Source organism: Triticum dicoccoides, chromosome 6B (genome assembly GCF_002162155.2).
Source record: "Triticum dicoccoides isolate Atlit2015 ecotype Zavitan chromosome 6B, WEW_v2.0, whole genome shotgun sequence".
Lineage (NCBI taxonomy): Eukaryota > Viridiplantae > Streptophyta > Magnoliopsida > Poales > Poaceae > Triticum > Triticum dicoccoides.
In genome coordinates, this window is record NC_041391.1 from 139,838,260 (window position 1) to 139,862,749 (window position 24,490).

The window sequence follows — 24,490 nt, forward strand, 5'->3', positions numbered from 1 at the left end:
GTGTGCGAAAGCGTTCGAGGGAACGGTGATGATGGAGTCATACTCGACGTGATTCAGATCACCGATGACCAAGTGCCGAACGGACAGCACCTCCGCGTTCAACACACATACGGAACGGACGACGTCTCCTCCGTCTTGATCCAGCAAGGAGGAAGGAGAGGTTGAGGAAGACAGCTCCAACGGCAGCACAACGGCGTGGTGTTGGTGGAGAAGCAGTACTCCGGCAGGGCTTCGCCAAGCTCGTGACGGAGGAGGAGAGGTGTTGGGGAGGGGAGGGCCTGCGCCTTGGGTTGTGTGTTGCAGCCCTCCCCTCACCCCTCTATTTATAGGGGAAGGGGCAAGGGGGGCCGGCCCCTCTAGATCCCATCTAGAGGGGGGGCGGCGGCTAGGGAGGGGGGACTTGCCCCCCAAGCAAAGGGGGCGCCCCCTCTAGGGTTCCCCCCAACACCCTAGGCGCATGGGCCCAAGGTGGGGGGGGGCGTCCAGCACTCCAGGGGCTGGTTCCCTGCCCCTTGCGGCCCATGTGGCCCTCCGAGAGGGGTGGCCCCTCCCGGTGGACCCCCGGAACCTCTCCTGTGGCCCCGGTACAATACCGATATGCCCCCAAAACTTTCCGTTGTCCGCATGACAACTTCCCATATATAAATCTTCACCTCTGGACCATTCCGGAACTCCTCGTGATGTCCCGGATCTCATCCAGGACTCCGAACAACTTTCGGTAATCACATACAAATCTTCCTAATAACCCTAGCGTCACCGAACCTTAAGTGTGTAGACCCTACGGGTTCGGGAGACACGTAGACATGACCGAGACGGCTCTCGGGCAATAACCAACAGCGGGATCTAGATACCCATGTTGGCTCCCACATGCTCCTCGATGATGTCATTGAATGAACGACGATGTCGAGGATTCAATCAACCCCGTATACAATTCCCTTTGTCAATCGGTACGTTACTTGCCCGAGACTCGATCGTCGGTATCCCAATACCTTGTTCAGTCTCGTTACCGGCAAGTCACTTTACTCGTACCGTAATGCATGATCCCGTGACCAAACACTTGGTCACTTTGAGCTCATTATGATGATGCATTACCGAGTGGGCCCAGAGATACCTCTCTGTCATACGGAGTGACAAATCCCAGTCTCGATCCGTGTCAACCCAACAGACACTTTTGGAGATACCTGTAGTGCACCTTTATAGTCACCCAGTTACGTTGTGACGTTTGGTACACCCAAAGCACTCCTACGGTATCCGGGAGTTACACGATCTCATGGTCTAAGGAAGAGATACTTGACATTGGAAAAGCTCTAGCAAAACGAACTACACGATCTTGTGCTATGCTTAGGATTGGGTCTTGTCCATCACGTCATTCTCCTAATGACGTGATCCCGTTGTCAATGACATCTAATGTCCATAGTCAGGAAACCATGACTATCTGTTGACCAATGAGCTAGTCAACTAGAGGCTTACTAGGGACGTATTGTGGTCTATGTATTCACACGTGTATTACGATTTCCGGATAATACAATTATAGCATGAATAAAAGACAATTATCATGAACAAGGAAATATAATAATAATGCTTTTATTATTGCCTCTAGGGCATATTTCCAACAGTCTCCCACTTGCACTAGAGTCAATAATCTAGTTACATTGTGATGAATCGAACACCCATAGAGTTCTGGTGTTGATCATGTTTTGCTCGCGAGAGAGGTTTAGTCAACGAATCTGCAACATTCAGATCCGTATGTACTTTGCAAATATCTATGTCTCCATCTTGAACATTTTCACGGATGGAGTTGAAGCGACGCTTGATGTGCCTGGTCTTCTTGTGAAACCTGGGCTCCTTGGCAAGGGCAATAGCTCCAGTGTTGTCACAGAAGAGTTTGATTGGCCCCGACGCATTGGGTATGACTCCTAGGTCGGTGATGAACTCCTTCACCCAAATTGCTTCATGCGCTGCCTCCGAGGCTGCCATGTACTCCGCTTCACATGTAGATCCCGCCACGACGCTCTGCTTGCAGCTGCACCAGCTTACTGCTCCACCATTCAACATATACACGTATCCAGTTTGAGACTTAGAGTCATCCAGATCTGTGTCGAAGCTAGCGTCGACGTAACCCTTTACGGCGAGCTCTTCGTCACCTCCATAAACGAGAAACATGTCCTTTGTCCTTTTCAGGTACTTCAGGATATTCTTGACCGCTGTCCAGTGTTCCTTGCCGGGATTACTTTGGTACCTTCCTACCAAACTTACGGCAAGGTTTACATCAGGTCTGGTACACAGCATGGCATACATAATAGATCCTATGGCTGAAGCATAGGGGATGACACTCATCTCTTCTTTATCTTTTGCCGTGGTCGGGCATTGAGCCGAGCTCAATCTCACACCTTGCAGTACAGGCAAGAACCCCTTCTTGGACTGATCCATTTTGAACTTCTTCAAAATCTTATCAAGGTATGTGCTTTGTGAAAGACCTATGAGGCGTCTTGATCTATCTCTATAGATCTTGATGCCTAATATATAAGCAGCTTCTCCAAGGTCCTTCATTGAAAAACACATATTCAAGTAGGCCTTAATGCTGTCCAAAAGTTCTATATCATTTCCCATCAAAAGTATGTCATCTACATATAATATGAGAAATGCTACAGAGATCCCACTCACTTTCTTGTAAACGCAGGCTTCTCTGTAAGTCTGCATAAACCCAAACGCTTTGATCATCTCATGAAAGCGAATGTTCCAACTCCGAGATGCTTGCACCAGCCCATAAATGGATCGCTGGAGTTTGCATACTTTGTTAGCATTCTTAGGATCGACAAAACCTTGCGGCTGCATCATATACAGCTCTTCCTTAAGATAACCGTTAAGGAATGCCATTTTGACGTCCATCTGCCATATCTCATAATCATAGTATGTGGCAATTGCTAACATGATTCGGACGGACTTAAGCTTCGCTACGGGAGAGAAAGTCTCATCGTAGTCAATCCCTTGAACTTGCCGATAACCCTTAGCGACAAGTCGAGCTTTATAGATGGTGACATTACCATCCGCGTCCGTCTTCTTCTTAAAGATCCATTTGTTTTCTATCGCTCGCCGATCATCGGGCAAGTCAGTCAAAGTCCATACTTTGTTTTCATACATGGATTCTATCTCGGATTTCATGGCTTCTAGCCATTTGTTGGAATCTGGGCCCGCCATTGCTTCTTCAAAGTTCGAAGGTTCACCGCTGTCTAACAACATGATTTCCAGGACAGGGTTGCCATACCACTCTGGTGTGGAACGTGTCCTTGTGGACCTACGAAGTTCAGTAGCAACTTGATCCGAAGTACCTTGATCATCATCATTATTTTCCTCTTCAGTTGGTGTAGGCATCACAGGAACATTTTCCTGAGCTGCACTACTATCCTGTTCAAGAGGTAGTGCTTCATCGAGTTCTACTTTCCTCCCACTTACTTCTTTCGAGAGAAACTCTTTTTCCAGAAAGATCCGTTCTTGGCAACAAAGATCTTGCCCTCGGATCTTAAGTAGAAGGTATACCCAATGGATTCTTTAGGGTATCCTATGAAGACGCATTTTTCCGACTTGGGTTCGAGCTTTTCAGGTTGAAGTTTCTTGACATAAGCATCGCATCCCCAAACTTTTAGAAACGACAGCTTAGGTTTCTTCCCAAACCATAATTCATACGGTGTCGTCTCAACGGATTTAGACGGTGCCCTATTTAAAGTGAATGTAACTGTCTCTAGAGCGTATCCCCAAAATGATAGCGGTAAATCGGAAAGAGACATCATAGATCGCACCATATCCAATAGAGTGCGATTACGACGTTCGGACACACCGTTACGCTGAGGTGTTCCAGGCGGCGTGAGTTGTGAAACGATTCCACATTTTCTTAAGTGTGTACCAAATTCGTGACTTAAATATTCTCCTCCATGATCCGATCGTAAGAACTTTATCTTTCGGTCACGTTGATTCTCTACTTCATTCTGAAATTCCTTGAACTTTTCAAAGGTCTCAGACTTGTGTTTCATCAAGTAGACATACCCATATCTACTCAAGTCATCAGTGAGAGTGAGAACATAACGATATCCTTCGCGAGCCTCAACACTCATTGGACCGCACACATCGGTATGTATGATTTCCAACAAGTTGGTCGCTCGCTCCATTGTTCCGGAGAATGGAGTCTTGGTCATCTTGCCCATGAGGCATGGTTCGCATGTGTCAAATGATTCATAATCGAGAGACTCTAAAAGTCCATCAGCATGGAGCTTCTTCATGCGCTTGACACCAATGTGACCAAGGCGGCAGTGCCACAAGTATGTGGGACTATCGTTATCAACTTTACATCTTTTGGTATTCACACTATGAATATGTGTAACATTACGTTCGAGATTCATTAAGAATAAACCATTGACCATCGGGGCATGACCATAAAACATATCTCTCATATAAATAGAACAACCATTATTCTCGGATTTAAATGAGTAGCCATCTCGTATCAAATGAGATCCAGATACAATGTTCATGCTCAAACTTGGCACTAAATAACAATTATTGAGGTTTAAAACTAATCCCGTAGGTAAATGTAGAGGTAGCGTGCCGATGGCGATCACATCGACCTTGGAACCATTCCCGACGCGCATCGTCACCTCGTCCTTCGCCAGTCTCCGCTTATTCCGTAGCTCCTGCTGTGAGTTGCAAATGTGAGCAACGGCACCGGTATCAAATACCCAGGAGTTACTACGAGTACTGGTAAGGTACACATCAATTACATGTATATCAAATATACCTTTAGTGTTGCCGGCCTTCTTGTCTGCTAAGTATTTGGGGCAGTTCCGCTTCCAGTGACCCTTCCCCTTGCAATAAAAGCACTCAGTTTTAGGCTTGGGTCCATTCTTTGACTTCTTCCCGGCAACTGGCTTACCGGGTGCGGCAACATCTTTGCCATCATTCTTGAAGTTCTTCTTACCCTTGCCCTTCTTGAACTTAGTGATCTTATTGACCATCAACACTTGATGTTCTTTCTTGATTTCAACCTCTGCTGACTTCAGCATTGAAAATACTTCAGGAATGGTCTTCACCATCCCCTGCATATTGTAGTTCATCACAAAGCTCTTGTAGCTTGGTGGGAGTGACTGAAGGATTATGTCAATGACCGCCTCGTCCGGGAGGTTAATGTCCAGCTGGGACAGGCGGTTGTGCAACCCAGACATTTTGAGTATATGCTCACTGACAGAAGTATTTTCCTCCATCTTACAACTATAGAACTTGTCGGAGACTTCATATCTCTCGACCCGGGCATGAGCTTGGAAAACTAGTTTCAGCTCCTCGAACATCTCATATGCTCCGTGTTGCTCAAAATGCTTTTGGAGCCCCGGTTCTAAGCTGTAAAGCATGCCGCACTGAACGAGGGAGTAATCATCAGCACGAGACTGCCAAGCATTCATAATGTCTTGGTTCTCTGGGACGGGAGTGTCACCTAGCGGTCCTTCTAGGACATATTGTTTCCTGGCAGCTATGAGGATGATCCTCAGGTTCCGGACCTAGTCCGTATAGTTACTGCCATCATCTTTCAGCTTGGTTTTCTCTAGGAACGCGTTGAAGTTCATGTTGACATGAGCGGCGGCCATTTGATCTACAAGACATATTTGCAAAGGTTTTAGACTAAGTTCATGATAATTAAGTTCATCTAATCAAATTATTTTAATGAACTCCCACTCAGATTAGACATCCCTCTAGTCATCTAAGTGTTACACGATCCGAGTCGACTAGGCCGTGTCCGATCATCACGTGAGACGGACTAGTCATCATCGGTGAACATCTCCATGTTGATCGTATCTTCCATACGACTCATGTTCGACCTTTCGGTCTCTTGTGTTCCGAGGCCATGTCTGTACATGCTAGGCTCGTCAAGTTAACCCTAAGTGTTCTGCATGTGTAAATCTGTCTTACACCCGTTGTATGTGAACGTAAGGATCTATCACACCCGATCATCACGTGGTGCTTCGAAACGACGAACTTTAGCAACGGTGCACAGTTAGGGGGAACACTTTCTTGAAATTATTATAAGGGATCATCTTATTTACTACCGTCGTTCTAAGTAAACAAGATGCATAAACATAATAAACATCACATGCAATTATATAGTAGTGACATGATATGGCCAATATCACATAGCTCCTTCGATCTCCATCTTCGGGGCTCCATGATCATCTTCGTCACCGGCATGACACCATGATCTCCATCATCATGATCTCCATCATCGTGTCTTCATGAAGTTGTCACGCCAACGACTACTTCTACTTCTATGGCTAACGCGTTTAGCAATAAAGTAAAGTAATTTACATGGCGTTCTTCAATGACACGCAGGTCATACAAAATAAAGACAACTCCTATGGCTCCTGTCGGTTGTCATACTCATCGACATGCAAGTCGTGATTCCTATTACAAGAACATGATCTCATACATCACAATATATCATTCATCATTCATCACAAATTCTGGCCATATCACATCACATGACAATTGCTGCAAAAACAAGTTAGACGTCCTCTAATTGTTGTTGCATCTTTTACGTGGCTGCAATTGGGTTCTAGCAAGAATGTTTTCTTACCTACGAATAACCACAACGTGATTTTGTCAACTTCTATTTACCCTTCATAAGGACCCTTTTCATCAAATCCGCTCCAACTAAAGTGGGAGAGACAGACACCCGCCAGCCACCTTATGCAACTAGTTCATGTCAGTCGGTGGAACCGGTCTCACGTAAGCGTACGTGTAAGGTTGGTCCGGGACGCTTCATCCCACAATACCGCTGAAGCAAGATAAGACTAGTAGCGGCAAGCAAGTTGACAAGATCTACGCCCACAACAAAATTGTGTTCTACTCGTGCAATAGAGAACTACGCATAGACCTAGCTCATGATGCCACTGTTGGGGAACGTTGCAGAAAATTAAAATTTTTCCTACGGTTTCACCAAGATCCATCTATGAGTTCATCTAAGCAACGAGTCAAGGGAGTGAGTTTGCATCTACATACCACTTGTAGATCACGTGCGGAAGCATTCGAGGGAACGGTGATGATGGAGTCGTACTCGACGTGATTCAGATCACCGATGACCAAGTGCCGAACGGACAACACCTCCGCGTTCAACACACGTACGGAACGGACGACGTCTCCTCCGTCTTGATCCAGCAAGGAGGAACGAGAGGTTGAGGAAGACAGCTCCAACGGCAGCACGACGGCGTGGTGTTGGTGGAGAAGCAGTACTCCGGCAAGGCTTCGCCAAGCTCGTGACGGAGGAGGAGAGGTGTTGGGGAGGGGAGGGGCTGCGCCTTGGGTTGTGTGTTGCAGCCCTCCCCTCATCCCTCTATTTATAGGGGAAGGGGCAAGGGGGGCCGGCCCCTCTAGATGGGATCTAGAGGGGGGGGCGGCGGCCAGGGAGGGGGGACTTGCCCCCCAAGCAAAGGGGGCGCCCCCTCTAGGGTTCCCCCCCCACACCCTAGGCGCATGGGCTCAAGGTGGGGGGGCGCGCCCAGCACTCCAGGGGATGGTTCCCTGCCCCTTGCGGCTCATGTGGCCCTCCGAGAGGGGTGGCCCCTCCCGGTGGACCCCCGGAACCTCTCCGGTGGCCCCGATACAATACCGATATGCCCCCGAAACTTTCCGGTGTCCGCATGACAACTTCCCATATATAAATCTTCACCTCCGGACCATTCCGGAACTCCTCGTGACGTCCAGGATCTCATCCGGGACTCCGAACAACTTTTGGTAATCACATACAAGTCTTCCTAATAACCCTAGCGTCACCGAACCTTAAGTGTGTAGACCCTACGGGTTTGGGAGACACGTAGACATGACCGAGACGGCTCTCGGGCAATAACCAACAGCGTGATCTGGATACCCATGTTGGCTCCCACATGCTCCTCGATGATGTCATCAGATGAACCACGATGTTGAGGATTCAATCAACCCCGTATACAATTCCCTTTGTCAATCGGTACGTTACTTGCCCGAGACTCGATCGTCGGTATCCCAATACCTTGTTCAGTCTCGTTACCGGCAAGTCACTTTACTCGTACCGTAATGCATGATCCCGTGACCAAACACTTGGTCACTTTGAGCTCATTATGATGATGCATTACCGAGTGGGCCCAGAGATACCTCTCCGTCATACGGAGTGACAAATCCCAGTCTCGATCCGTGTCAACCCAACAGACACTTTCGGAGATACCTGTAGTGCACCTTTATAGTCACCCAGTTACGTTGTGACGTTTGGTACATCCAAAGCACTCCTACGGTATCCGGGAGTTACACGATCTCATGGTCTAAGGAAGAGATACTTGACATTGGAAAAGCTCTAGCAAAACGAACTACACGATCTTGTGCTATGCTTAGGATTGGGTCTTGTCCATCACATCATTCTCCTAATGACGTGATCCCGTTGTCAATGACATCTAATGTCCATAGTCAGGAAACCATGACTATCTGTTGACCAACGAGCTAGTCAACTAGAGGCTTACTAGGGACGTATTGTGGTCTATATATTCACACGTGTATTACGATTTCCGGATAATACAATTATAGCATGAATAAAAGACAATTATCATGAACAAGGAAATATAATAATAATGCTTTTATTATTGCCTCTAGGGCATATTTCCAACAGGGATAGGGTAGTTTTCCCTTCTGCTTCCTTCTTCTTAATCCCCGCATATTCAACCTATTTGCCTCCTCATCATTGCCGCGCTCCACGCAACTTGCATGCCTCCCTTCTTCAATCGTATTCACTTGTCGAAATGGTAAGACTAAGGGCGGTCAAGGGTGGATCTGTGCCCAGAGCTCGGCCCTGGCGCCCGTCGTCGCGGAGCGAAAGCATAAGAGGGCCACTGCCGGCGGTGAGCCAAAGAAGCGGGTGGCGAACGAAACCATGGGGAAGTGATTCCCATCGGCTGCCTGCGCCGAGGAGCTCGACCAGCTCGTGTCGGAGAAATTGATGCCGATAGATCTGGTGCGTATGATGTCCGGGAATGAAGCTCTGTCGATGCCGACTGACAGCGAGCACGTGCTCCACCGGGAGTTTTTCAAGCGGGGGATCGTCTTTCCGCTGCACAGGGGGCCACCTTTTCCTTTGCCCTTATTGTGTTTGATTGCAGTCATGAGTGGAGACCCCCGAATGTTGAGCGGATTAAAATCAACCCTGATGCAGTTATATCCACGGAGGCACAACTGAGAGGTATAGGGGAGTTACTAGATCTTCCTCGGTCTTCTTGGGGCGCTTGAGGCAAGCCATGCTAGGGCATTATAGATCCACTATATGTGAAGGCCTTTGCACTTCTTGAAAGTGTGTTGTTTGCTAAGCTTCCGGTCCATTTTTGTACTAAACAAGCCCGCATTTTAGAGATGACGAAGTGTTGGATGAACTCCCCGTGTTTTTATGGTCACGAGCCTGACGGTGCCGGAGACGTTTTGTATGAATATAAAGCTTTTTAGCTAAAAGAAAACATGTGAAGAGAAAGGAAGATCTGACAAAGTCAGCGAGAGGAAAAAACCGCCCAGAGCTTCCACGTGGAACCCCGGTGGGTCCAGGCGTCACCGCGCGTACGTGGCACGCTCCCGTTGGCTAACATCCCGTCCAAGCAGCCCCTGATTGGCCGGAACGACTCACGCCACGTCTCGCGACACAACCTCCCCGTCCAGCACATCCCGGCCGTCGCATACTCCGTCCAGACTCATCCCAGCCGTCCAACCGTTCCCGTCTCTCCTTCAATTACACCCTTCTCCTCCCCCAGTCTCGGTCGCTTCGAAGATCGACACCAGTGGAAGTTCCTTCCGGTTCCAGAGAGATCGCGGAGGAGAATGATGGGAGGGCGCGCGGTGCTCCTGCTGCCGCTGCTGGTGATCACGGCGCTGTTCGCGCAGATCCGCGCGTCGGATCCGGTAATTGATCTCTCCGGCTTCGTGCCGCTGCATCCAGTTTTTTTTTCCTCTCAATTTTGGGCAAGATTTGTGATGTTTTGCGTGTGGTTTTGCAGTTGTTCCACGAGTCCTTCAACGAGAGCTTCGACGGGAGCTGGATCGTGTCCGGCAAGGAGGAGTACAAAGGTAATTCTCTCGCCTTTCCATTGCGTGTTATTCGATCTGTGAGAAGATCCTCGCGTGGGTTTAGCGGGCGGTTGGGTTTCTGATCTGTTCCGTGCGATCCTCTACTCGCTTCTGAGGTTGTGAATATGATCTGCTGAGGCTGTGAGGCGCTCCTGTGTGAAATTCGATTCAGTTGTTTAGTTGAGGTAGTGATGAATTATTCGGAGCGAGACGTTTGGCGACCGTGAGATCCAGAATATGTTGTGTTGTGTCGCCCGTATCAGGCAGATGTTGCCTTTTGAGAGGTGAATTGGCTACTTGTTCTTGCCTTTCTTGTGATGACAGTTTAATTTATGTGGATGAACTGCATTTGAAACATCGAGAAAAAAATGCAGGAATTCTCTGCATTGGGGTAGTTGTCTGTATATCAATATCCGCATGATTCTGCATCAGGTTAATTAAAATTGTTGCTCTATGTTCCATTTCCCTGCTAGCACGTCATATGGTCGACGGAAAATGCAGCACCTTTGCTCTTAACCATGTAACATTACTAGGTGATTTTTTTTGAAAAGGATTAATAGGTGATTTATAGCTTGGTAACGTTATGACTTAATTTTTTTGATCGGAATTCTGATGATACAAATGGAACGGTGATTTGTTATGGTATAGATGGCTAGCTGTAGAATCATGTTCTTTGCAAGTCTTGTTATATAGTTCATTCATGATCTTGCCCTGTTATCCCCTTACTGGATTGGGTTTATGCGTTAAACTTATGCTTCTTGTTCTTTGATTGTATGCGTTGTTTCCCATGCCTTTCCTAGTTTAGGTTTTGCCAGTCAGCTAGTTGTCCACCCGACTCCATTTTCTGTCAAAATTTGCTGTTCCCCAATATTTTTTGTATAGCACTGCCATGTATCAAGTATTGATATAATCTGCCATGCAGGTGTATGGAAGCACGCGAAGAGTGATGGCCATGAAGACTATGGTCTCCTTGTTAGCGAGCCAGCCAGGAAATATGCCATAATCAAAGAACTTGATTACCCAGTTACTATGAAGGATGAGACAGTTGTCCTGCAGTTTGAAGTGAGGCTTCAGAATGGCCTTGAGTGTGGAGGTGCTTATATCAAGTACATCCGTCCTCAGGCTACCGGATGGAACGCCAAGGACTTTGACAATGATACTCCATACACAATTATGTTTGGTCCCGACAAGTGTGGTTCAACGAACAAGGTTCACTTCATCCTGAAGCACAAGAACCCTAAGACTGGCGAATACGTTGAACATCACCTCAAGTCCCCACCCTCTGTCCCATATGACAAGCTCTCTCATGTCTACACGGCTATCTTGAAGCCGGATAATGAGGTCAGAATTTTGGTTGATGGGGTGGAGAAGAGTAAAGCAAACTTCCTGTCTGCTGCTGATTTTGAGCCGGCACTTATTCCATCAAAGACTATTCCTGACCCTGACGACAAGAAGCCAGAGGACTGGGACGAGAGAGCTAAGATCCCTGATCCAGTTGCGGTGAAGCCCGATGACTGGGATGAGGATGCCCCAATGGAAATTGTGGATGAGGAGGCCACCAAGCCAGAAGGATGGTTGGATGATGAGCCTGAGGAAATTGATGATCCAGAAGCTGCTAAGCCTGAGGACTGGGATGATGAGGAGGATGGCGAATGGGAGGCACCCAAGATGGACAACCCCAAGTGCGAAGTGGCACCTGGATGTGGTGAATGGAAGAAGCCGATGAAGGATAACCCTGCCTACAAGGGCAAGTGGCATGCCCCCCTGATTGACAACCCCAACTACAAGGGAATCTGGAAGCCCCAAGAAGTCTCCAACCCTGAGTACTTTGAGCTTGACAAGCCTGACTTTGACCCAATTGCCGCTATTGGAATTGAGATCTGGACAATGCAGGATGGCATCCTGTTTGACAACATTCTTATTGCCGACAATGAGAAGGTAGCCACCTCTATCCTGGAGAAGACATGGAAGCCCAAGTTTGATGTTGAGAAGGAAAAGCAGAAGGCTGAGGAGGCTGCAGCAGGTGCATCAGAAGGCCTTTCTGAATTCCAGGTAATTCATTCTTCTGACATTTTCCAGACATTTTATGTTTGACATTCCTTCAGTGAAGCAGAGAACTTTTGTTGGCATTGTCAGATTCATGTTTTGTTCCATATCTCCAACTATTATTTTTTAAATCCTTTATTGTATCACTGCTTGCATGTTATCACTGACTGATTTGGTATGCACACTGCAGAAGAAGATCTTTGACATTTTGTACAAAGTTGCAGACATCCCGTTCTTGGAACCATACAAGACCAAGATCATTGTAGGGCTCAATATCCTTATATCCTGTGTTCAAACAGTTTGGTGTCATCTCTGAAAAAGACATCTAATTTCTCTTTGTTTCCCAGGATGTGATTGAGAAGGGAGAGACACAGCCAAACATTACAATTTCGATTTTGGCGTCGGTCATCGTCGTCATTATGACTGTACTCTTCAGAGCCCTGTTTGGTGGCAAGAAGCCAGTGGTACGATATTCTTTTGACACCTGCCATTTCTGTATACTGCTTAAAACCTGAACCAAACGACTGATCTTAGATTTTGCTTCTTTCAGGCACCTGTGAAGCCCGCTGCTGAGACCAAGAAGCCCAGTGCTGTCGTACCTGATGCCGCCGCTGGAAGCAGCGGCGACAAGGAGGATGACAAGGATGCGCCGCGCCGAAGGTCGCGAAGAGACGCATAAACTAACTCTTGGTGCCTTCACATTTTGAAGGACTCGGTTATAGCCTTTTTGAGAACGCCTCGAGTGTATAATCGAACCCTCTGCTGCTAGTAGCAACCTCTAGTTTTAAGTCGCTTAACATTACGAGCCGGTGAAGCTCGTGTTGTTCGGTTGTTTGTGTCCTGTCCTGAATCAGCTAGAAGAGATGTTTTTTTTTCCTTTCCTTTTGTTTTTTCTTTCTTCTGTTCTATATCAGATGAAACATGAAGCTTGTGTTCGGTTGTTTGTGTGCTGTGCTAAATCAGGTACTCCCTCCGTTCCCATATTAATTGTCGCTGATTTAGTAGAAAATTAGTTGCTATTATTTCATTCAGTTGAGTTGGTACCTGGTTATATCAGAAGCGACCTTTTTGGTTGCCGCTCTACGACTTGAAGGTGTCGGTTGATGAGTCTTTGTTAGCTTTACCGGATTGCAGCTATCTGCTTCCATCCGGCAATTGTCTTAAATTTTGCCACTAGTGGGACAATTGTATTTTCTCAATATTTTTTTCTGATGGTAGCTGACTGGCATATAACTGATGATGTCTGAGGGAAGTGGAGTCATTGCCCTTCCAGACGCCTAACGATATCCGGACAAATGTCTGGTTTGGCGTTGTCTGTGTGGTCTTGTGCAAAGAGGTGGTTGAGGCACAAATTTCAACTCCTTCATGCCCTTGTTTGATGTCATTTATATACTCCCATAAGAGTATTTAGATCAGTATTCTAGTGATTTAAATGCTCTTATATTTCTTTACGGAGGGAGTAGTTTGCTCCCTCATGACTCATGTTCAGAGGAACTGTTTGTATTCTGCAGGTAAAAGTGAGCCAACCCAGTCTGTTCCTTCTCTGAATTTACGAGCTGAACCGGTACCTTCTTCGCCTCTAGGGACCGGCGATCCGTTTGCTTCAAGTTCCTAACGCGGTAGATGTGTTAGCTTCCTGCTCGGTAATAACTTGTACAATGATGCTTTCTTAGAACTGTCATATAAGATAAACTAGATAATACCTTTGTGCATTGCGGCAGGAATTTATATCACTATATAGAAGGAAAATCTATGGAAACGGAAATAGTAAAACCATGGAAGGAACATATAAACATATGTTCATTTGAACCTTCGATAGACTGATATGAAAAGTAAAAAGAAAACAGAGAAGGCAAAAAAGTATCGCAAACGTTGATGGGGTATTTTAACGTTAGTAATATTTTTTTCAGGGATGTGGCGATGAAAGTGGGGAATGAGAAGTAAGCCTTATGCTCGTAGGCTCTGGTGGGCCTAAAATCAGATAGAAATAATTCTATTTTAATAATCATAAGAGAAGGAAAAGGTGAAAGGCGACACCATATCTAAAACAATATCAATTAAATTCGAGTGATCTAAGTTTACCATGGTTATCTCAAAATATAAATTCAATTGAGAACTAAGATTATGACCAATAAACTACTGTCATGTACTAAAATAAAGGAAAATCAAACAAAAAATAAAAACAAAAGGAGATAGAGAGAAACCTCCTAAAATGTTTGTCTCATCCTTCTTGAACTTGGTTCATCAACTCATTCTCCAGTTTCTTTATGCTATCATCTCCCTTAAACCGCCATGCAGTGGGGCTAGCACTCGCACATAGATAAAAAAACTGATGTGGCAAGGTAGTTAAGAGGAGAGAGAGGAGTTTGGTGACCCAAGAAGAACAAATGCCAAACGTGCGGACCTATGCAAAACAATTAGATGAAAGAAGTTTGCCCTATGCATAGAAGAGTTTAGTTGTTAAACAGTTAAATGAACGAAGCTTAGCAACAACAAACTAAGCACCTATGCTTTGGAGACTTTAGTTGCTAAACTTTTTAATGCACATAGCACCCCATCTTAGCACTTGTGCATTGGAAGAGGCCAAGTGGTGCTTTGGGGATTGTGAGGTCGTTGAGAGCCCCACATATAAGGTTCTTTGATGTTTAGTTTATTGCTCCTTCTTTCACATTTTTATTCATGACTACTCATTAAAATTTGTGAACATCAAAATACAAAACATTTTTAAAATTCACCTTTTTACATTCATTAATATTTATTAAAACTCACTAATATTTAAAGTTCACTATTATTCTTAAAGTTTGTGAATAGTTTTCAAATTTTCAAACATTTTTTAATCCATGAATATTTTTTAAATTCATGATTTTTAAAATTCACAATATTTAAATCCTTGAACATCTTTTACTTAAACTAAAATTTTCAAATAAAAAAATTGCCAAATTTTTGTGAGCTAGTAGGAGGGCAAGCGAAAAAAACTAAGCGAGCGAGAGGAGCAGGCAGCCAAGCTGAGCAAGCGAAGGCTTCATGGGATGGCCAGTTATTTTTTTTGGGATTTTATCTATGTTGTCTTCTGTTCTAATTATGTTATAGTGGGTGTTTTCTGTCGTTGTTATATCGTGTCGGGTTGCTGTTGTAGAGAGTATTTGCTCTGAGAGGAGATTGGAGTTGTTTGGTGTGTGGTTGTGGTACCTTACAAGTTTCGGCCTTGGTGTCAGTTGGTGGTGGTTGTTTGAGCCTCTTGCAAGCTTCTATTCCATGCTTAAACCATGTAACTATTTAGGTATTATAGTTGATGAGGTGGAGGAGAGAGAAACAATAAGAAAATGCTTGCCTTCTTTTAATTAAGAGATGATCTCTTAGGTCATGTACAATGGTTGATAAGATAGTCTTATATTAGGTCCGTCACGAGAAGACAATAAGACTTGATGTACTATTGGTCACTTCTTAGCCTTATCTCCAATTAGTAGACATCCCTAAATATGTGATGAAACTTTAGTATGATTTTTTCTGGACCAGAAGCAACCGCAGACTTTGATGGGGATCAAATGGCTCTTTCTGGAATTGACTTTTGAAAGCCATCAACCAGAGAACGACGAATCACTGTGTCCGCCGCAAGAGCAAGAGAAGAGAAAGGACACGACCTCTAAGTGAGTGCGAGGCGAGATCTGCGAAACCAATTTGATGCATCCAACGGACAACAGTATTGAGGCGAAGGGACCCTCTGTCTGAAGATTGTAGTCCGGATTTCTCGGAATAGAATAATTGAATGAGCAGGTGCAGATGGTCAATCTCCATCTTGAAGCCGAGTCTCTCTGTCTTCTTATTTTATATAAAGATATAGGGAATAACTCGATTGATCGTAGAATGTTTTCGTGATCTGATCTTCATTTGGGCGGCTTTCGCTCAATCCGTGGCTGTAGTGATAAGGCAAATCAAAGGGGTCAAAAAAGAGCTCCCAACTCCATGGCCAACAAATCAAACTTCAATCGATATCCTTGCATCTCCCACTGTACACCAGAACACATCCCATACAATCGGCCCGAAGAGCATCAATGAGCAGGCCTACTAAATATGCATAGAGATACATCAACCGAGTTTGCTTACAACAACTGCTATCACTCTAGCATCGGAATGGCACCTTTTGAAGCACTCTACGGGAACCTTTGGCGTACCCCGATTTGTTGGGGTTGGCACATACCGACCGACGGGGCCACAGAAGATGAAGGAGAGTGCCGAGAAGATTCCACTTATTCTAGATTAAAAGCAGTTCAGGACTAGGTACGCCGACCACGATATTTGGAGTTTGCAGTAGGTGATCATGCTTGACTTCGGCTTGAACCTACAAAGGGTGTGATGCGTGGTGTTTGTTGTACTATAGGTACTGGGTTCGTTCTCTCGTTGTCAGTATGTATTGAACTACCGCAATATAGGACTAGTGGCCCCCCTTGTCTATCTATTAGCCATCTATCTATTAGACCTATCTAGAAGTAGAAGTTTGTTGCATTCTCGGAGATGTAGAATCGAGTTTTAGCTTACCGGGCATTGTGCTAAGTTTGCATCCGAATCGAAATCTGGCGCGACTACTCAAACACGAAAGCTAGGGAAGGGAATAGAAGGGTGGGTAGATCAATGTGATGATAGCACCATGCCAGGCACCGAAGACGAAAGCGAAACATCGTCGGTAACACTATACATTGTAGTCTCGCATTATCCACTGGATCCGCAGCTAACCGCTTTGTGTTGGATCTGATGGTTGAGCCTTTGTTCTTTGTGAGCCTTGCCTTTCTCTTTTTTGCTCTGCTGTGGAGTTCTTTGGTGGTCTATCTTTGCACCTGGCGCTTCTGGCGCTTTCTTCCTTCCACCTTCCTCTTGTACTCGACTCTTCCCCGATCACTCCCCAACAAAGGCTTGCTCGTCTTCGTCATAGTCCAAACTCTTTCTCGTGTGACTGTGGTGCTTTTTTGAGCGATGACTTGGGAGGGTTCCGGTCACCCCTACCCGGGCAGACAACCTCCCTCATTCACATCAGAAATGGCAAAGGATAACAACTTGAAACAATAGGAGAGAAGTGGTAGCTTCATGTCGGGGCGAACTGAAACATCTTAGCCGTAAAAAACCTTCCATTGACAAGGTTCAAAGAAAGGGTGGGCCATTCACCATGAAGGCTAAAAGCGAGATAGGCTTTACTGGAATTCGGCAGATCATTTTTTCTGTGCCAGGAACCAGATTTGAACTGGTGACACGAGGATCTTTGATCCTCTGCTCTACCAACTGAGCTATCCTGACTATTTATTGTGCAGAGCCTCTCGCTTCTGATTATCAGTCATATCGTCGTCGAGCAGAACGCGCAGGGAAGGAATCGTCGAGTTCACTAGGAAGAATGAATCAAATCTCCCCAAGTAGGATTCGAACCTACGACCAATCAGTTAACAGCCGATCGCTCTACCGAACTGAGCTATTGAGGACGAACGAATTGCTTAATAAGCTGAACACCCACATAATCTCGATTTGACACAGCAACACTTTCCATACCATAGTGGTATGGTTCCATAGAAAACTATCGGAGGCCATTACCGCCACCGAAATGGTTTCCATGCTCCGTTGGATGATTTGACGATATCGCAGTATCAAGCTAGAACGGTTTCAATTTGTAGGACGGAAAAGAAACCTCATCCTTTGGTGCACACTAACCGATGAAGCTCAACCCTCTCTCGAACTGAGCTATTTCCGCTTTTTCGCCTCATCACCATAGAAATCCCACCTTCGCTGAAAAAAAGTGGGCTGGATAGACGTCCGGGCCAGGGCCTTTCAGGGTACATCTTAAAAAGGTCACACTTCAGAACCAGTAAAGGGCGCGGTCAATTGCTCATTCATTGCCTGAGATACTTTCTGAGGAACTGTCGACAGAACGAACATCCTCCATTCTTTCAGTACCTTCAGCAGTATAGAGATGTTTAAAGAACTCATTCGTCATCCCACTCATCTCCTCTGAAGGGACAACAAAGGATTGTCTGAAGTAGGACCTATTCGTAGCTCATTTTACTGCATGCGAGGAGAGATACCGGTGGTAACAATCAGGCCAAGTGTCATAGAGAGCACATGGACGGGAATCAGTCAGTGGCAGGTCTTGGCGATTGAATTCATCCCGTTTTACTTTGTTGAGTGCGATTTGGTATTGACTTGCCCTTCTTTTCCATCGATCGGGTAGTTAGTTAGGTCCCGCGGACAAGAAGTCCTATATACTGGAATAAGAGGGACTCCTTCCAGGCATCGCCGTTAAGGTGCTCTTTTGATAGATTTCTATACCTTCCCCTCCCTTTCCTCCGTATCCGGGCCTACGCGAACATCTGCTTGCTTATCGAAGAAGTCTGCTCACATGATTGGAATATGGCTCCCGTATGCATGCTATTCTGGGACTGAGGGATGCCTTTCTATGGTGGACCCTGTACTCCCTTGGATCTTTTCCGGGATCTTTACTCGTCGTTGATCAAGGAAGCTAGAAGGAAGATGGGTGGTAGGGTGAATGGACATTTGTATCCTCTCCGACTCGTCGGTTAGGAGAGTAGCGACCAAAAAGAAATCATGATAAAGGATATCTACTGTAGAGATAAAATGTAGGAAGGAGAAAGTTGGTTTCAATGAGTCATGTGAATTGTAGAAGAAATAGGTAAACATAGAACCTTTCCGGCTCGGAAGATCGCTGCTTTGCTTCTGGTGACTAGCTTCTACCCACGTGAAGGGACGGGAGGAAAGAAAGGGCGGTAGATGATAATGCGAAAGGGCACAGCGTCTGCAAATTCGAATATAGAAATGTTAATGTTATGATTTTGACATCTAACTTATTATATTCTTTTTTCATGCAAGCCTGACCTCAGCTGTCCATTTCTTATTCATTCAGGGCGCCCCTAGTGGACTTGGCGGTGCTCCTTTTAGTAAACACAAAGAGTTGATTCGATCAAAGAACCTCGCAGCTTTAGTGATGAGAATTTCCATACCCCTACTACTCGTATGTATTGGCGTGGGTTCGTATGTAAACATTCGTGTTCGGGAGGAGGCCAGAAGCCTTACGGGAGAGCCACGAGCTCACCAGGTGCTCCCTGGGGGTAGGGTGCGCCCCCTGAGCTCGTGACTCCCACGCAACTTCGTTTGACCTAATTCCACCTTATAAATTCCCAAATACTCCTAAACCAAGAGGGAGCCACCCGAAACTCTTTTTCCGCCGCCGCAAGTTTTTGTTCTTCTGCGATGTCGTCTAGAGGCCTTTTCCGGTACTCTGCTGGAGGTGGAACCGATCACTGAGTGCTTCTACATCATCCTTGCCGCCTTCCGATGATGGGTGAGTAGTTGACCACAGACCTACGGGTCCATAGCTAGTATTTAGATGGCTTCCTCTCTCTCTCTCTCTCTCTCTCTCTCTCTCTCTCTTTGATTTTCAATACAATGTTCTCCTCGATCTCCTTGGAGTTCTAGTCGATATAATCTTTTTTGCGGTGTGCTTGTTGGGATCAGATGAATTGTGGGTTTATGATTTATTCATTGAAACTAATTGAGTCTTTTCTGAACTTTATTATACATGATTGTTATACCTTTGTATTTCTCTATGATCTATCCGTTTGGTTTGGCCAATTAGATCGATTTATCTTCAGTAAGAGAGGTGCTTTGTAATGGGTTCAATCTTGCGGTGCTCTATATCCTAGTGACAGAAGGGGACAAGACACAAATTTTTATTGTTGCCAATTAAAGTAAAACTACGGGGTTTATTCATATTGATTGGGTTTACTTTGTCTACATCATACCATCTTGGTTAAGGCGTTACTCTGTTTGTCATGAACTTAATACCATAGATGCATGCTGAATAGCGGTCGATTGGTGGAATAATAATAGCAGATGCAGTCAAGAGTTGGTCTACTTGTATCGACGTGATGCCTATATACATGATTATTGCCATGAATATGTCATAACTATGCTCTTTTCTATCAATTGTCCAATAGTAATTTGTTCACCAACCGTATGCTATGTGTTCAAGAGACAAACCTCTAGTGAAAACTATGACCCCCGGGTCTACCTTTATCATATTATAAAAATAAAAAATACCTTGCTGCAATTTATTTACTTTGATTTTATTTTGCAATTTATCTATCTACCTATATAAGATTTAATCCTTGCAAATAACGAGCTCAAGGGGATTGAAAACTTTCTTGCCCGTGTTGGGTGCAAGTATTTGCTTTTGTGCGTGCAAGTGTTGTTCATGAGGCTTTGCATGATTCTCCTATTGGTTCGATAAACCTTAGTTCTCACTGAGGGAAATACTTGTCTCTACTGTACAGCATCTCCCCTCCTCTTTAGGGAAAATCCCAACGCAGCTCACAAGTAGCACTCAACAAACACACCGCAAAAGAAGAATACATCGGATAGTACTCCGAGGAGAACACTGTATTGAAGATCAAAGAGAGAGAATAATCCATCTATCTAATCACTATGAACCCGTAGATCTGTGGTAAACTACTCAAACATCATCGGATGTGCAACAAGGTTGATGTAGAAGCCCTCCATGATCAATTCCCCCTCTGGCAGAGTACCGGCGGAGGCCTCCAGATGAGATCACAGAAGAACAGATGCTTGCGGTGGTGAAATAATTGTTTTGAGTCTCGCTCTAGTGGTTTTGGGATTTTTGGGAATTTATAGAAGTGAAATTAGGTCAAACGGAGCTACGACGGGCCCACAAGCTCAGGTGGCGCGCCCACCCCTCGTGTGAGCTTGCAGCTCTCGCCTATATCTTCTGGCCTCCTCCCGAAGCTTCCAGAGTCCCTTCTGGTACAGAAAAAATCACCGTAAAGTTTCATCATGTTTGGACTTCATTTCGCACCGTCTTTCTTTGAAACAATAAAATAGCAAAAATAGGAACTGTCACTGGGCACTGAGTTAATAGGTTAGTTACCAAAAATGGTATAAAATTACATATAAAGCATACAATATTGATAATATAGTAGCATGAAACAATTAAAAATTATAGATATGTTGAAGACGTATCATCCAGTTGTTGGTCTCACCTCAGAGAGAGAGAGAGAGAGAGAGAGAGAGAGAGAGAGAGAGAGAGAGAGAGATGGAGAGAGAGAGAGAGAGAAAGAGATGGAGTGGGCTCGCTGTTGCGCGGCTGCTGACGATGACATGTACCTAGGGTAGGGCATATAGACCTGATCTAGACACCCCTCCCAAGGACACTGCCGTACAACCAGAGGCATTCAAAGCATAGCAATATCATCCGACTGAAATCACCCCAAGGTGCTTTCAGTCGACCAATAGTTTCATTCGACAGACATACAATCCACTCGACCATGTCAGAAACCACTTGAAGTATGGAAGATCAAAAGCCACTCTGAAGGGCAACGGTCATGCATTCACTCTGTAGTCTTAAAGAGCATTTATATGACTTTACTGCTGGAGTTACCAGTAACGCCTCACCTTGATGTACATTGAACCCTTTGTAACGTGGGATGGCTGGGGTACTGGCGCACTCTATATAAGCCACCCCCCTCCACTAGCACAAGGGTTCGCACCCCCTGTAACTTCACGCATATTCCAATCGACCAAGCCTCTGGGCACCGAGATGTAGGGTTGTTACTTCTCCAAAAAAGGGCCTGAACTCGTAAATCTTGCGTGCACAATCTCACAATAGCTAGGATCTTGCGTCCTCATACCTACCCCCATTCTACTGTCAGACTTAGAACCACGACAGTTGGCGCCCACCGTGGGGCGGGTGTCTTAGCGACTTTCTGGTGAGATTGCGATTTGTTCCGATTCCCATCATCATGGTTTCCGGCGGTGGTTTGACTGAGGGCCGCGAGATTCGTCTCGGCGCGCTCATCTTCGTCGCCGACGACTCCGCTTGGCTCCAGGAGGCCCCCCTCGACATCAAGACGCTCCCCGTCCGCAGGGCGACGCACTCTCGCGCATGCGTCCGCGGCGTCCTTCTGCGGCAGTCGCCGACTCAGTATCGGTTGGCTCCTGCAGTGTCTTCGCTTCCCACTGCTCGCCGTCGCAAGCAATCCGGTCATTCTCGTCTTCAGCATTGGGTGAAGCACATGTTGGCATGTCAGTCGACCACCCCACAAGTCGCGGCAATCGAGCCCGACGAAACTCTCTACAGCCTGTTCGACCTGTCGACTGGCTCCGTCGAGACCCTATCTGAGTGTGACAGCAGCAATCCCGCGCTGGAAGTCTTGATGGTGAACACACGGCGCAGCCCGCCTGGCATGCGCCGCAATGGCAGCGGCAATGGTGGCGGCGATGGCGGCATTGACCCGTCACACGTTCACGAAGTGTACCGTCCCGAAACCCTCTCTTCTCAGCAAAGGGAGGAACTTCACCGCCGTAACGAGGAGGCTCTCCACACGCCTATCGTTGGGGAGACTTCTGAGGCCCAGGCCTTGGAGGCTACGCGCCTGGCTACTTTGGCTGAGCACACTCGTCTGGAGAACCTTCAACATGCACTCGACGAACGGGCTCGACAGCAGATTCCTGAGTCCAGTTGACAGTGACGACAACTGTTCCCACCTGAACCTCAGGTATACCACACTCCGATTCAGAATCTTGCTGCTGCAACTCGTATAGTGGAGTCCATTCAGCCATCCCAGTCGAAGGCTGGAAGGGGTTTGATGCAGATCAAAGCACTGCTCCGGGCAGGAGGAGAGCAAAACACATCAGTGTCTCAGTCTCTTAACAGGATCCATAGAACATCTGTGGTGGCCGACACAGTCCAGTCAGCTCATAGCCCAAGATCGCCTCCGAAGCGTGAAGGACGAGGACATCACCAAGAGTAGTACGATCACCGAGTCGACCGCGAAGACCGTCGATGAGTGCCTACGCCTCCTCCGAGAGGTGGATCATACGTGCCCCGGTATTATGATGATAGGCGCCCGTACAACAAAGAGCGGAGGATGCCAGTCGACCCAAGAGAGCCAGGATTTGATGCGAGGTCAATTTTGGTGCAAGGTTTGGTTGACAGGAACCGAGCACACCGAGAAAGGCAAGATAGAGATCAGTCGTCCAGAGGCAGAGTTCATGTTTCTGTTCCCGCATGTTTTAGCAAGGCCATCAGAGCCGCGGAGATCCCTCCCAACTTCAGGTTGGCGTCCGGGGTTAGTAAGTTCACTAGTGAATCCAAACCCGATACTTGGCTCGAGGATTACCGAGTGGCTGTGTTGATTGGTGGTGGAAATGATGAGGTGGCCATGAAGCACCTTCCTTTGATGCTCGAAGGGTCAAGTAGAGCTTTATTGAATTAGTTGGCCCCTGGCAATATTTTCAGCTGGGAGGAATTGGCCCGAGTGTTTGTTAGAATGTTTGAAGGCACATGCAAACGACCGGCAGGGCTGGTAGAATTGCAGCATTGTGTTCAGAAGCCGAATAAAACTTTGAGAGAATACATCCAGAGATGGACCGCCCTACATCACACGGTGGAGAATGTGTCTCAGCATCAAGCAGTGTGTGCCTTCAAGGAGGGTGTACGGTATCGGGAGCTTAACCTGAAATTTGGTCGGACGGGGGACATGACCCTGACCCGAACGATGGAAATAGACACTCGGTATGCCAATGGTGAAGAAGAAGACCGGCTCCGGAGTGGTAAGAGCAAACCAGTCGGCCAGGATGCTGGAGGAGATAATTCCAGTCGGAAACAGAAGCGCAAGGAAGAACCTGCAGGTCCCGGAGAAGTTGCAGTTGCAACCCAAGGAAAGTTCAAGGGAAAACCTAAGGGGCCCTGGACCCCCAAGAAGGTGAAAGACCAGCCAGGAAATGATGTGTTGGATTTGCCATGCCATATACACACCAAAAAAGATGAAGAGGGAAATCTGATTTACCCCAAGCATACCACTCGACAGTGTCGACTCCTTATGCAGCAGTTCCGAGAGAAATAGCCCAGTGACAAAGAAAAGGAATCCGATAAGGATGAAGACAAGGAGGAGGATGATGGTTTCCCCAATATCAGTTCCACTTTGGTCATTTTTGCTCACATAGAGAGCAAGAGTCGACTGAAAGTCATCAACGGAGAGGTGAATATGGTTGCTCCTGCAACAAAGACGTATTTGAAGTGGTCACAAACTGCAATCACTTTTGACCAGTCTGATCACCTAGCACACGTTGCCACCCCAGGGCGGCAAGCGTTGATAGTCGACCTAGTTGTTGGCGGCACTTGGCTGACCAAAGTCTTGATGGATGGCGGTAGTGGTCTGAATATTCTTTACGCTGAGGCCCTCAGGGGAATGGGCATCCCGATGTCCAAACTTAGTGAGAGCAGCATGAGCTTCCATGGTGTCATCCCTGGAAACAAAGCTGATTCACTCGG

At 46.3% G+C, this 24,490-nt stretch overlaps 1 protein-coding gene and 2 non-coding genes across 3 annotated transcripts; 1 reads left to right on the forward strand and 2 right to left on the reverse strand.

Annotated features, from left to right (window-relative positions):
- Positions 1-9,782: 9,782 nt before the first annotated feature.
- LOC119322836 (calnexin homolog) lies at positions 9,783-13,130 on the forward strand. The gene is made up of 6 exons (XM_037596373.1): positions 9,783-9,936; positions 10,032-10,101; positions 11,024-12,153; positions 12,338-12,409; positions 12,495-12,611; positions 12,698-13,130. Exons 1-6 carry the CDS (start codon positions 9,856-9,858, stop codon positions 12,824-12,826), a joined length of 1,599 nt encoding a protein of 532 aa, XP_037452270.1. The 5' UTR covers positions 9,783-9,855; the 3' UTR covers positions 12,827-13,130.
- A 4,230-nt stretch (positions 13,131-17,360) lies between these two features.
- TRNAF-AAA lies at positions 17,361-17,433 on the reverse strand. Its single transcript has one exon. It is a non-coding gene; the product is annotated as a tRNA-Phe (tRNA).
- A 105-nt stretch (positions 17,434-17,538) lies between these two features.
- TRNAN-GUU lies at positions 17,539-17,612 on the reverse strand. Its single transcript has one exon. It is a non-coding gene; the product is annotated as a tRNA-Asn (tRNA).
- Between the last annotated feature and the right edge of the window lie 6,878 nt (positions 17,613-24,490).

What these genes read in the sequence shown, in the direction of transcription:
- LOC119322836 (XM_037596373.1), top strand. Translation starts at nt 9,856, where the DNA reads ATGATGGGAGGGCGCGCGGTGCTCCTGCTGCCGCTGCTGGTGATCACG. An exon ending in CGGCAAGGAGGAGTACAAAG is followed by an intron (nt 10,102 to 11,023) that starts GTAATTCTCTCG and finishes TCTGCCATGCAG; the next exon opens with GTGTATGGAAGCACGCGAAG. An exon ending in TTGGTGGCAAGAAGCCAGTG is followed by an intron (nt 12,612 to 12,697) that starts GTACGATATTCT and finishes TGCTTCTTTCAG; the next exon opens with GCACCTGTGAAGCCCGCTGC.